The 13,731-nt window shown below is 37.4% G+C and overlaps 1 protein-coding gene across 1 annotated transcript; it reads left to right on the forward strand.

Moving 5' to 3' along the window:
- Positions 1-420: 420 nt before the first annotated feature.
- On the forward strand, positions 421-1,192 carry LOC115412018 (proline-rich protein 2-like). Its single transcript, XM_030124318.1, has 2 exons — positions 421-457; positions 534-1,192. The coding sequence occupies exons 1-2, from the start codon at positions 421-423 to the stop codon at positions 1,190-1,192; spliced, it is 696 nt and encodes a 231-aa protein (XP_029980178.1).
- The last annotated feature ends 12,539 nt before the right edge of the window (positions 1,193-13,731 follow it).

Below are 13,731 nucleotides of genomic sequence, written 5' to 3' on the forward strand. Positions count from 1 at the left end.
ACGAGGACAGGACTGGACCCTGAACCACCAGCATCTGGTCCAACGAGGACAGGACTGGACCCTGAACCACCAGCATCTGGTCCAACGAGGACAGGACTGGACCCTGAACCACCAGCATCTGGTCCAACGAGGACAGGACTGGACCCTGAACCACCAGCATCTGGTCCATTGAGAACTGGACTGAACCCTGAAGCACCAGCATCTGGTCCATTGAGAACTGGACTGAACCCTGAAGCACCAGCATCTGGTCCAATGAGAACGAGACCGGACCCTGAACCATCAGCATCTGGTCCAACAAGAACTGGACTGGACCCTGAACCACCAGCATCTGGTCCAACAAGAACAGGACTGGACCCTGAACCACCAGCATCTGGTCCAACAAGAACAGGACTGGACCCTGAACCACCAGCATCTGGTCCAATGAGAACGAGACCAGACCCTGAACCACCAGCATCTGGCCCAACTAGAGTAGGACCTGACTGAACCACCACCATCTGGTCCAATTAGAACTGGACCCGACCCTGAACCACCAGCATCTGGTCCAACTAGAACAGGACCCGGCCCTGAACCATCAGCATCTGGTCCAATTAGAACTGGACCCGACCCTGAACCACCAGCATCTGGTCCAATTAGAACTGGACCCGACCCTGAACCACCAGCATCTGGTCCAACTAGAACAGGACCCGGCCCTGAACCATCAGCATCTGGTCCAATTAGAACTGGACCCGACCCTGAACCACCAGCATCTGGTCCAACTAGAACAGAACCAGACCCTGAACCACCAGCATCTGGTCCAGTGAGAACAGGACCGGACCCTGAACCACCAGCATCTGGTCCAACGAGAACAGGACTGGACCCTGAACCACCAGCATCTGGTCCAACGAGAACAGGTCCAGACCCTGAACCACCAGCATCTGCTCCAACTAGAACAGGACTGGACCCTGAACCACCAGCATCTGGTCCAACTACAACAGGACTGGACCCTGAACCACCAGCATCTGGTCCAACTACAACAGGACTGGACCCTGAACCACCAGCATCTGGTCCAACTACAACAGGACTGGACCCTGAACCACCAGCATCTGGTCCAGCTACAACAGGACTGGACCCTGAACCACCAGCATCTGGTCCAGCTACAACAGGACTGGACCCTGAACCACCAGTCTCATCAAATCATTCGTGGTTTGAGTGATGTAACTCATACTGTTGTAAATTCAGCATGTTCATATTCATTTTAGAACACAGATAACCTTCACTAGTCTATGTGAAGCCCCCATATTAAGAATGTGTAGCATCTTTGCAAAAACATCAATATTAGAAATACTGTCTTCTCTCATGTCCAATCAGAATCAGCTTTATGAACATACACCAAGGATCCAGCTCCACAGACATACACACTGTACAAAAACCACACAGCTGAACAATTAAATTATTTAACACACGTTTTATTTGTTTATTCCTTTACATCTCAAAAGCCTCATGGGCCTTCTCAACATAGACATGGATGTAAAATGCATCTGGGAACTGGATATGGTATTAGGTTTTTTTTTTTTTTTTTGTTAATAATCCATGACTACCAGTTGAACAGCTACAGTCTTCAACTTTCTCATGCAAAATCTAAAGAAATGTACTGACACATCATTTACAGCTAACAACCCATATATAGTACACTGTAAAAAAAAATAATAATAAAAAATAAAAAAAAAAAAATCTGTAATTTAACAGAATTTTCTCTGTTTATTTTACAGATTTTCCTGTATTATTAAGATACAGGAAAATATCAATGAAATTACAAAAATAGACTGTGATTTTGCATGTCAAATGCAAAATAACATGAAAAAACTGTAACTGTGAATAACTATAAAATCTCAATTTTTAAAAAAATTTTTTTCTTTTTTCACAGAAAAATACAGTTCAAATATACTTGCAAATGTATCATAATTTCACAAATATTTATTTTTCTATTTATGAGATTAAACTGTTAATTTAAAGTTTAACACTGTAAATAATAATAATAATAATAAAATGACATAAAATTACTGACGATTAACCGTTAAAGAAGTATTTGTTCTGTAAGTTTAACAAGACTTGTTTGTTAATTGACAAATATCTTGTGTAATAACAAAAATGTTGAATAAATGTATTTTTGTGAATGTATAACATGTATAAGCACTGATAAACTGTCCAAATACAGTTTTTATCAGTGGATTGTATAACTTAGTCTCATTGAAAATTATTTATATATTTATTTATAGGTAATTTGATTGTTTTAATACATGAAAATATTATTTATTAAACATTAAAAAGTAAAAAAAAAAGAAAAATCTCATGTAAAGTTAAGGCAAAAAACTGTATTTTAATTATGGAAAATTATCATATTGTTATGAGATGGTTATTTTTCATTATTTGACAGTATTTTTTTTGGCACCCCTGCTGCCGGAATAATACCTTTTTTTTAAACTGTTTTTTTTTTTTTTTTTACAGAGTACATGCTCTTAACATTTAGCACAAGTACAGACCTTTCCTCGTGTCTTTTCTTTGCAGACCGGGTGGAAATTTAAACCAGACCTCTTTATGTAGGCGAAGGATGTTAAAGACACCTACTCGTACGGCGTTGGGGCGGGGTCGGTTTGTTTGACTTAATGCACAAACCGCCATCTCCTCTTTCAGATAAGTGAGGAAACCAGGAGAAAAAAAGGGGAAAGGGTGTGTAGAGGTGGAATCAGAAACAGACGTGACAGTGTGACGAGTGTGTTTGACAATGGACACATATGTCGGTGTTGGTGTGTGTGTGTGTGTGTGTGTGTGTGTCAGGATGCAGAGTAGCAGAACGTTTTTAGTCACACGTCACTCACACTGAAGTAGGAATGTGTGGATACAATTCTGTCACAGTACATAAAATTTGCACCGGGGTCTTTTTTGACCCTGTAGCCCAGACCTGGGCATTGTAAGGCTACATGCGGCCCGACAGCTGACCCTAACTGGCCCACATGAGGTCACTGGCAAATTGAAAGTTTTTTTTTGTGTATTGTTTATCATTACTATTATTATTTTTCTATTGTTTGATTTTTTTATTTGTGTATTGTTTATTATTATTATAATTATTATTATAATAATAATAATAATTATTATTATTATTATTTTTGTTTCATATGTTTTGTATTATGTCTGTGTCTGAAATAAACTAAGCTAAATTGATAAACTAACCTAAATTTAAAAAATAAATTAAAAATAAAGTCAATGCAAATATATATCATCATAATACAGTGGTCCCTCATTTATCGCGGGGGTTACGTTCCAAAAATAACCCGCAATAGTCGAAATCCGCGAAGTTGTCAGCTTTACCTTCCTTCAGCATGTCCAGAAGTCCAACTTTTTGTGCGATGGTTAGCGTCTTCCTCTACCTTTTGGGTGCGACCGCAGGTGCCTTTGTCGGTGCAGAAGGTTTCGTTGACATTGTGGGTTTTGCCGTGGGGGAAAACTCGCAAACATACAGCACTTCAGAGTCACACTGATAGTGATCGAACATTTATGTAAATTTGGCAAGACGAACGCATTCTGTACTGTACAGGAGACACGGCACAGAGGAGATTGATTGACAATGGTTTATAGTCCCTTAGCCAATCAGGATGCAGAACACAACGTTATTTATTTTAAGTACAACTGTAAGCAACCAAAGACTTGATGCCTTAACATATCACACACTTATTCATGTTTCTATACAACATTAAAACAACTAGATCATTTGGAAAGTGAGGGTTGTATTATATTTGGTATCTCTGGTATCTTCATACACTGTAAAAAAAAGCATACAAAATTACACTAAAAAAAAATCTGCGAAACAGCGAGGCCGCGAAAGGTGAACCGTGTTATAGTGAGGGACAGCTGTAGATGTAACCAATACAACGCCACTGCTTTTATTTTGAAGGATCTGCTAATTTAGGGGTTTTTTTTGTTTTTTTTTTCCACCCATGCTTTCTGTACTTGCAGAAGGTTTACGCACTGATTGGTTTGTTGGTCAGTTTCAGCCCACGAAGATGTCAGCGAACGGCAAAAAATAAAAATAAAAAGACTGATTCCGATTGCAGAGTTTTTAACAAGACATGGACTTGTAAGTATTTCTTTACTGAAGTCAGAGGTAAAGAAAAAGAAAAGGAACTGTGAAATGCAAACAAACAAAGCTGGATGCATTTATAGTTTTTCATGTAAAGTTAATGTGGAGCTGGTTTTGCATATTTTTGACAGTCTTTTTGTGACTATTCATTAAATAGTTGTATTCTGTGCTTCACATTTTCATTTTATTATTGTATTGTTGCATTTACTGTTTAGCTTACTGGCTGACAGACCGTTAGCTATTGTCGTCTGGCAGCGTCTGTCGTCTGTCATCCGTTCAGTCGTCTTCTTCTATGAAACTACAATTCCGATTGACTTCAAACTTGGTATAAAGCTTCTTCATGATGATGTCAACAAAAGTTAGTAAATTATTTGGATCCGGATCTGATTCTGGATTTGGTGCAACTTTGAAAATTTCCCCATTATAACAGATAGGAAGTGGATCGATGCAATAACTCAGTAAATATAAATGATATCCAGTGTAAATTTCTACAGTCCAGCCCTGATGGGGAGATGACCAAAACATAATGTCCACATGCTGATCAGGATCTTCTTCTGGATCCGGGAACTTACGGAAAATTTAACACGAGCTCTTATGGGGAAAACATTTCAATCATTTTCTTCTCCGAAACTACAGTTCTGATTGACTTCAAACTTGGTATACAGCTTCTGTATGCTGATGTCAACACAAGGTATTGAAATTATTTGGATCTGGATCTGATTCTGGATTTGGTGTGACTTTGAAAAATTTCCCCATTATAAGAGACAGGAAGTGGATTGAGCCAATAAATCACTATCAATGATATCAAGTTGGAATTTGAATTTTTTACAGATCTGATTGGAATATGACCAAAACATGGGCTATTTCTGTAATATAATAAATACACAGAACTGGGTGATAATAAATGGCATCTGGATACATTTCCCAAAGCTTTTAATTTGGCAGGTAAGCTACAGGACCATTGGTCCTATTTTTGGTATTATAGTAAAGTACAGGGTGGGGAAGCAAAATTTAAATTGAAAACTTAGTTGTTTTTTCTCAGCAGGCACTACGTCAATTGTTTTGAAACCAAACATATACAGGGTGGGGAAGCAAAATTTACAATATTTTGAGGCAGGGATTGAAAGACAGTGTATGACCAATTAGTTTATTGAAAGTCATGAGAATTTATTTGCCACAAGAAAATTGACATAATAGAAAATGTTTTTATTCTATGTGTCCTCCTTCTTTCTCAATAACTGCCTTCACACGCTTCCTGAAACTTGTGCAAGTGTTCCTCAAATATTCAGGTGACAACTTCTCCCATTCTTCTTTAATAGTATCTTCCAGACTTTCTCGTAATAGTTTTGCTCATAGTCATTCTCTTCTTTCCATTATAAACAGTCTTTATGGACACTCCAACTATTTTTGAAATCTCCTTTGGTGTGACGAGTGCATTCAGCAAATCACACACTCTTTGACGTTTGCTTTCCTGATTACTCATATGGGCAAAAGTTTCTGAAAAGGTATGGATAATAGTGTTAGGTATGATTATGACATCAATATATGTTTGGTTTCAAAACAATTGATGTAGTGCCTGCTGAGAAAAAACAACTAAATGTTCATTGTAAATTTTGCTTCCCCACCCTGTATATCGAGTGATTTGATTGGTTTTCCCTTGTAAGTCGCTTTGGAAAAAAGCATCTGCCAAATGCATAAACATAAACATAGAGAGAGAGAGAGAGAGAGAGAGAGAGAGCTGCAAGTGTATTGATCCAGCCTTTAACAACTGTCAAAGTTTCTCATGTGGCCCCATAGGAAACTTAATTGCCCACCCCTGCTGTAACCACTCATTTGTTGCCGTTTCGTGATGACATGTTTAAGCAAACGACTTTCTTGGTCGTCTTCATCCATGAGAACAGCCTACACACTAGGTTTCTATGTACAGACTTAGGAAGTTTTCAGTTGGGAAAATACTGACGCCTTTGTTCTGAAGTTTCAAACATCTTCTACAGCAATTAATGTGCAAAAAAAAAAAAAAGTTTTTCACCTCTAATAAGACTGATTCTGGAGTAGACTAGGCCACAGGAGACTCTTGATGGTTCCCCGCATCCAATTCAGAACCCGAGGAGAGTGGTCTTTCCAAGCCAGTGCTCCACTCCTGTGGACTACACTACCTCTAACTCTACGGAGCATCAAGTCCGTTGACTCTTTTAAGAAGGAGCTCAAAACGTATCTTTTTAAGCAGGCGTTTAGCCCGGGTTGATGTTTTATGAGCTTGTGTTATTGTGTTATTATCTGTTTCTCTGTTCTACTGTTTTGTTATGTATGACATTTTATTTATTTTATTTTAAGCTTTTGTTAACATTTTATTCTAAACTCTAAAGCACCCTGTAATTTTATCAGTGAAAAATGCTATATAAATAAAATTGACTTACTTACTTACACAGTGAACAATTCTTGCAGCTAATATTGATGCAACTTAAGGAAACATTTTTTATTACCCCGACCCCTAAAGGGAAAGTAAGGGGTATTGATTTTGGTTCGGTTTGTTTGTTTGTTAACACTCTAGCAGCAAAACTATTCATTGAATTTATACCAAATTGGGTTTATACATTGCCAGTGACCCAGAATAGATGTGGTTACATTTTGGGAAAACTAGACCAAAGTTCCAATTTTTTATGAATTTATTTTTATTTTTTTTTCTTCTCCCATTTACTTATAATGGGCCAAATTTCAAATATCAATAAAACATACATTTTGTTTCAATTTTTTTCAAACTTGGCACATATATAGAGGCTGTTGATATCCTGACATGATGACATCAGCTGGATCGATGCCAAAAAAATAAAGAATACGTGCGAGGGGTGGGGTTTGTTGTGCCTGGAACCACTTGCTATCTTTAATACAGTTCATCTATTATACCTTGTAGAGTAGTTTGTGTGATTACATAATGAATACTGAGAGCTGCAAGGTTGATGTTTTCATTCATTAGATGCTCTGTCTTTCTTGATACTTCATAAATCGATATAATTTTGCTTATTGCTGTGGATCAGGGTCATGTACTTTTCCTCTTTTTCTTTTTTCTTTCTTGTTTCTGTCATTACTGTATGAACTTTAATGACACTGTATTGTGTTTTATATCGAATTGTATTGTATTCTAAACTTTTTTGAAGATTCTCAGAAATCATTGGGTATGGCCCTCAATTACACTGATGCAGAGGTTGCACTGTGGAAAATACAGCAGTGGAGAAGTATAAACATATTAAACCATTAAAGATTATCAGTTGGATGAGGTAGTATAGAAAGGCAACCATTACGTACTGGAGACAGGTGAGTGAATCCTTTTTCAGATCTTTTATCGCTAAAATGACTCGTGACTCACAGATTTGTGTCCATTTTACTTTTACTATTTAAGTCCTAATGCATGTAAATTCCAAAAGAGCAACTCTCACAACCTAATAACAACACATACTCACCAAAAGTCCTGTAAATTACAGTAATATACACAGTAAATGCTCTGAGTCAGAACAGTCCTTTGGGTGCAATCGGGCAATTCTGGCTCAAATGACTCAAGTGACTCATACAACCTGGATCCTATCTCAGTGATTCAGAGTGATCCAGATCCTTAATATAAGTAGTTTCCAATCACTACTGCGTACATCTCATAGTAATGTACGAGAGCAGGTAAAAAGAATAAAAATATTAGGAATGTCCGATATTGGCTTTTTTGCCAAAAACCGATATGCCGATATTGTCCAACGCTTAAATTCCGATTCCGATATCTACCGATACCGCTGCCGATATATGTGGGATATTAAACTAATTTTAGGTAACATCACATATCTCCTGTCATGGAATTAACACATCATGCCTAATTTTATTGTGATGCCCCATTGGATGCATTCTCAAACGCAACAAGGCTTTCAAAATGTAAACACTGTCTGCGCAAAGAATACATACTTCAACTTAAGTTGTGGAAAAAATGCCATATTTATTTATTTTCTCTCCCTCCCTCCATGAGTCTATTACATCGTGGCAACTCTACTGTACAATTTTGAAAACTGCACATTTCTTTCAGCTACAAACAATGCTTCATTTACGTGTCGGTAAATACCGGCGAAATCAAGGCATTATTTTATCGGTTTTAATGATAGGCAAAACAACCGATAACGATATTTACCGATATTACATTTTTATGCCAATATCGGGCCAATAATATCGGTTGGCCAATATTATTGGACATCCCTAAAAAATATATATTGTTTTTTAATTAGAGAAATATAAAATAGGTATTGTCATATAAGACAACAAATTAGTTACAGCTGTTGGAAGACAGAAATAGTTTGCACAACCTTTGTATAAAAAAAAAAAAAAAAATAGTAAAAAAAAAAAAAAAAAGGAAAAAAATCAGTTTCTGATTTAACAAACAATTTCACAAACAAACACAAAACTACTACAAACACTCAGACTAACATTGGTCATTTCCGCACACATTACAAGACAGTGACAGCAACAGTTACAGTGAAGACAGTGGGTCAACAATCTCAGGTCCAATGTGGTCTACAGGGTCTGTAAGGTCCACCTCTGCATGAACAGTGAGTGTACCTGCTTTGTTAGGTACCATGAAGTAATGGTACTAATGTAAGGAATGATGTTCGAAGGTAGAATGTGGATGTGGACAGGGGTCTGGATCAGCACTTATGTTGTAATGTTCTAAAATACATGTTCCTTGCACCTTACATGTGCTTTTCTTATATTTTTCATATTCACTTTTTGGATTTTTTTTTTTTTTTTTTGGTCACTTATGGTAACTTCAAATATGGCAACTTCATTAACATTGATTTTCAACATTTTTTTTTTTTGTAATTTTCACAAAAGTTATAATGTCTTGTTATGTCCTCCAATAACACACTAAGATTGACATGTTGGATTTCAGAGTATTGCTATGACTGCCTTATAAAAGGGTGGACACTACAAACCTTAAGGTATTATTGGACAAAATGCAGACAGAGACTTTAGTAGTTGTCTGAGTTTTTGAAGTGTATTCTTTTGCCACCAGTTCATGTATTCTCCAATCTTCTGCAGGTAATACACTGACTTATAAATGTACTTTTTATGTTCGAAGTGCATGTTTATTATACAAAGAAACAATAGGAACATGAGCAGCATTTCTAATCTCTTTATCGTCCCAGTTTGATCCATAAAGATCCAAACATCCACTGGTGACTAAAAGCTCCACTAATCCTATCAATACATGTAAATAATTGGTATAAAATACAGTTTGTCGTCTTTTCATGGTCATCAGATATGACCCATTTGGATGTTCAGAGGTAGTTACCGTGGAAACACCGTCATCATCTACAACATTGATTCACCAGTAAAACCCATGGAAGATGATCAATAACAGTGGATGGAGACACTTGTTTTATGTTCAATTAATGATATATTTTGCTGAAAAAGTCACTTTTTTTTTGTTTTTTTCTGTTTTGATGTCATAACATTTGAATTTACTTTGAGGTTTTGTGAACACCTAAATTAAATGTAGGGCATTTAACCCTTTCATGCACAAATTATGAGAACCTTAATCAAGATTTTTTTCCTGAGTGTTTTTATTCCTCTTTAGGCATGAAAAAAAACAATGCAATTGAAAACCTTCTTATGAAAAATAAATAAATTCATTAATAAATAAACAAAAACTATATATAAAAAAATAAATAAATAAAGTTAAAAAAAGACATACTATTACTACTACTACTAATAATAATAAAAATGATCTTATCTTTAAATGAAGTTGCAAAAATGTCCATTCAGCTGGACACCTTGCATTTAATTTTTGAAACGAAGACACGTGTATTTACAGATAAATTGTGTGAAAAATGGGGGGCGGCTTGTATTTCTGGGGGTGAGAGTATGCTCAGGGTATATCTGCACAATGTTACCAATTAATGTCAGAAAAGATATGTAGTGTCTTAAAACTTTAGTAAAGATATGTGCAAAAACAAACAAACAAACAAACAAAAAAATCCATGAATATATAAGAGAACAGCTGTAGAATAGCTGTCTACTGTAGTGACCAGTATACATGAAAGGGTTAATATAGGAAATACATGATTTGCAGTGAAAAATGTGAAATACAGAGGATAATATTTTAATAAATGGAGATAAATCACTTTTTAAAAAAAAGGTTAAATATAGAGAAAAATTCATTTGGGAACTGACACAAAAGTAGCGCTGGGTCTTTATGGGTTAAATGGATCCACACAAACTAGTTTGAAACACCACCAGGTCATGCCCATTATTATTTAGTCTGATTGGGACCAAGAGCAAATATCAGCTCAAGATTAGAGAGTGAATTAAAAGAGAGTTGCAGTTCCTTGATACCTAGCTGAGTTCACGCTGACCCCTGTCACTGCTTGCTCAGTGAGTTCAGGTTTCTTCCATCTGGCCACAGACAATCTGCCAAAATACAGGACAAATAGATTTAATGACTCATTTGTCCTTGCTGCTATTGGCTTTTTGAACAACAGCATGTGATTGTGTGAGGGAGTTGTTTGTGTCGTGTTGAATGCTGATGGTGATTGCCTGTTGGGGATAATAACGATTCCTTTGACCTTGACAGTGGTTCACCAGCATGTACTCCTTATATCATCAAGTCTCCAAAACATGTTTCTTTAGTAGAGCACAAAGTGGAGACAGCATATCAGTATTTTAAGGTCACTTTTAGATTTAAAGGAGCGATATTTTGCTTATTTTAATGGAATTATGCATTTTAAAACATTTCCCTGTGGTCTACATAAACTGAAAATGCTATGCTTGGGTCTGAATTCTTCATTAATTCAACTCCACAGGTTCATCTTCAACCCTATTTCTGAGTGATGACACCAGAAAGGTCTATTTGAGCGCTGGCCCTTTAAATGCAAATGAGCCACTTCATGCTCCACCCCCTCCAGGTTGTTGACTGTGCTTTCTGTCCCATTCAGCCAATTGTGTTCATTAATACAACCGACAACTGAACATTTGAGGTAATCGGCTCGAAGTTCGGACATATTTTCAGTATGGACGACAACCGCTGCTGCTGATAAACAATTATGGCGTACTCGGTTCGTCAGAAGTCTTGACCGTATATGTGCAAATGTCGTGACGTAACTAGTTATAGATGTAACACATTAAGAAGGAATTAAAACTGGTTGTAGAAATCCACTTGATTTTTGCCAAAATGAATATAAAGATAGCTTTGCAGCACCCGGAGGGTTCAAATTCAAATTTTTTGAACTATTAGGGCCTAAATACACAAATAAACAGACTGATCTCAAGAAATCGCATTGTATGTGATGCCACTTTATTGCATTTGGTGTGTTATATGTACACATTTTCATCCTTTCGCATGTTATTTAATGCCATTTGATGACGTGTCAATGTGCTAGCCGCTAATTGCTAATCCTAACGCTATACCCCTGACTGCTAATCGTGCTAATCGCTAACCCTAAAACTAACCCTAACTCTTACTCTAAACCAAACCCTGACCCCTATATTGCGTACGGATAATAGGCCACTTTTAATTGGCAATTTATGATATCACCCCAGCCAGCATGTCCATGTGGGTCCCAGAAGGGTTACAATTGGGCTGCGTATAAGGGTCCCATGTGGGTTTGTCCGCAGTTTCCATGTATTTAATGCCATTTGATGACGTGTCAATGCGCTAGCCGCTAATTGCTAACCCTAACACTATACTCCTAACCGCTAATCGTGCTAATCGCTAACCCTAAAACTAACCCTAACTCTTACTCTAAACCAAACCCTGACCCCTATAACTCTAACCGCTAATCGTGCTAGCCGCTAATTGCACTACTAGAGTGTTATTTTACACAGCATAAATTTACATGCTGAAAGCTTATAATGCGTACAGATAATAGGCCACTTGTAATTGGCAATTCATCATATCACCCTAGCCAGCATGTCCATGTGGGTCCCAGAAGGGTTACAATTGGGCTGCATATAAGGGTCCCATGTGGGTTTGTCTGCAGTTTCCATGTATTTAATGCCATTTGATGACATGTCAATGTGCTAGCCGCTAATTGCTAACCCTAACACCATACCCCTAACTGCTAATTGTGTTAATCGCTAACCCTAAAACTAACCCTAACCCTAACTCTAAACCTAACCCTAACGCCTATAACTCTAACCGCTAATCGTGCTAGCCACTAATTGCGCTACTAGAGTGTTATTTTACGTAGCATAAATTTACACGCTGAAAGCTTATATTGCGTACGGATAATAGGCCACTTTTAATTGGCAATTTATGATATCACCCCAGCCAGCATGTCCATGTGGGTCCCAGAAGGGTTACAATTGGGCTGCATATAAGGGTCCCATGTGGGTTTGTCCACAGTTTCCATGTATTTAATGCCATTTGATGACATGTCAATGCGCTAGCCGCTAATTGCTAACCCTAACATTATACCCCTAACCGCTAATCGTGCTAATCGCTAACCCTAAAACTAACCCTAACTCTAAACCTAACCCTAACCCCTATAACTCTAACCGCTAATCGTGCTAGCCGCTAATTGCGCTACTAGAGTGTTATTTTACACGGCATAAATTTACAAGCTGAAAGCTTATAATGCGTACAGATAATAGGCAACTTTTAATTGGCAATTCATATCATGAATTATCAATTAGCAACTAGCACGATTAGCGGTTAGAGTTATAGGGGTTAGAGTTAGGTTTAGAGATAGGGTTAGTTTTAGGGTTAGCGATTAGCACGATTAGCAGTCAGGGGTATAGTGTTAGGGTTAGCAATTAGCAGCTAGTGCACTGACACGTCATCAAATGGCATTAAATAACATGGGAAAGGATGAAAATGCGTATGTATAACACACCAAATGTAATAAAGTGGCATCAGATACAATGTGATTTCTTGAGATCAGTCTGTTTATACACATGGACGGGCTGGCTGGGACGTTGCACATAAATGTACCAAAGACTAACAAAAGTGGGTTTAGCAAAATATGACCCCTTTAAAGATGAGTAAAATGTGTCACCATTGCATATATTTGACATAACTCTCCCACATTCTGAATATCCTCAACTCTGAATAATAGTCTGAATATGACATGTTTTTTCCTCCATAAAAGAAGTTCAGTCACCTTATTTAATATTGCAAAACTGCCTTTCCTCCTTCTTTGTTATTGAAGTTTTTGTGCAATTCGGGATTCAGGTTTTCAGATCACATTCAAAGTACCATTGTACAGACAGACGACGAAGGCAAAACCCCTCATGTCTTATGAATGCGGCTGTCAAGACTGTCATATCCGACAGACCAATCCGAGCAGCTTCTCGCTTTAATTTGTCACCCATCTGCAAATCAAAACTGTGTCTAAAATTGCTTTAGGTGAGCACAGAGAAACAGATCAATGTGAAAACTTGCATTCTGTGAAACTCAACCTACGCGGTGAGAAACAAGAGCGAGGGATTTTTTTTAGGAAATGCAGTCAGCTGTTACTACCCAATGTTGGTGTCAAGTTTAGCTCGATAGGAGTTTCTGAGACACACACCAACCACAGGGCTATTTCACAAAACCTAGATTGTGAAATCTCTAGTGAATTCAGCCGTGAATCTCTATTGCCTCATGTGTT

The sequence above is a fragment of the Sphaeramia orbicularis genome, chromosome 21, assembly GCF_902148855.1.
Source record: "Sphaeramia orbicularis chromosome 21, fSphaOr1.1, whole genome shotgun sequence".
NCBI classification, from domain to species: Eukaryota; Metazoa; Chordata; class Actinopteri; order Kurtiformes; family Apogonidae; genus Sphaeramia; species Sphaeramia orbicularis.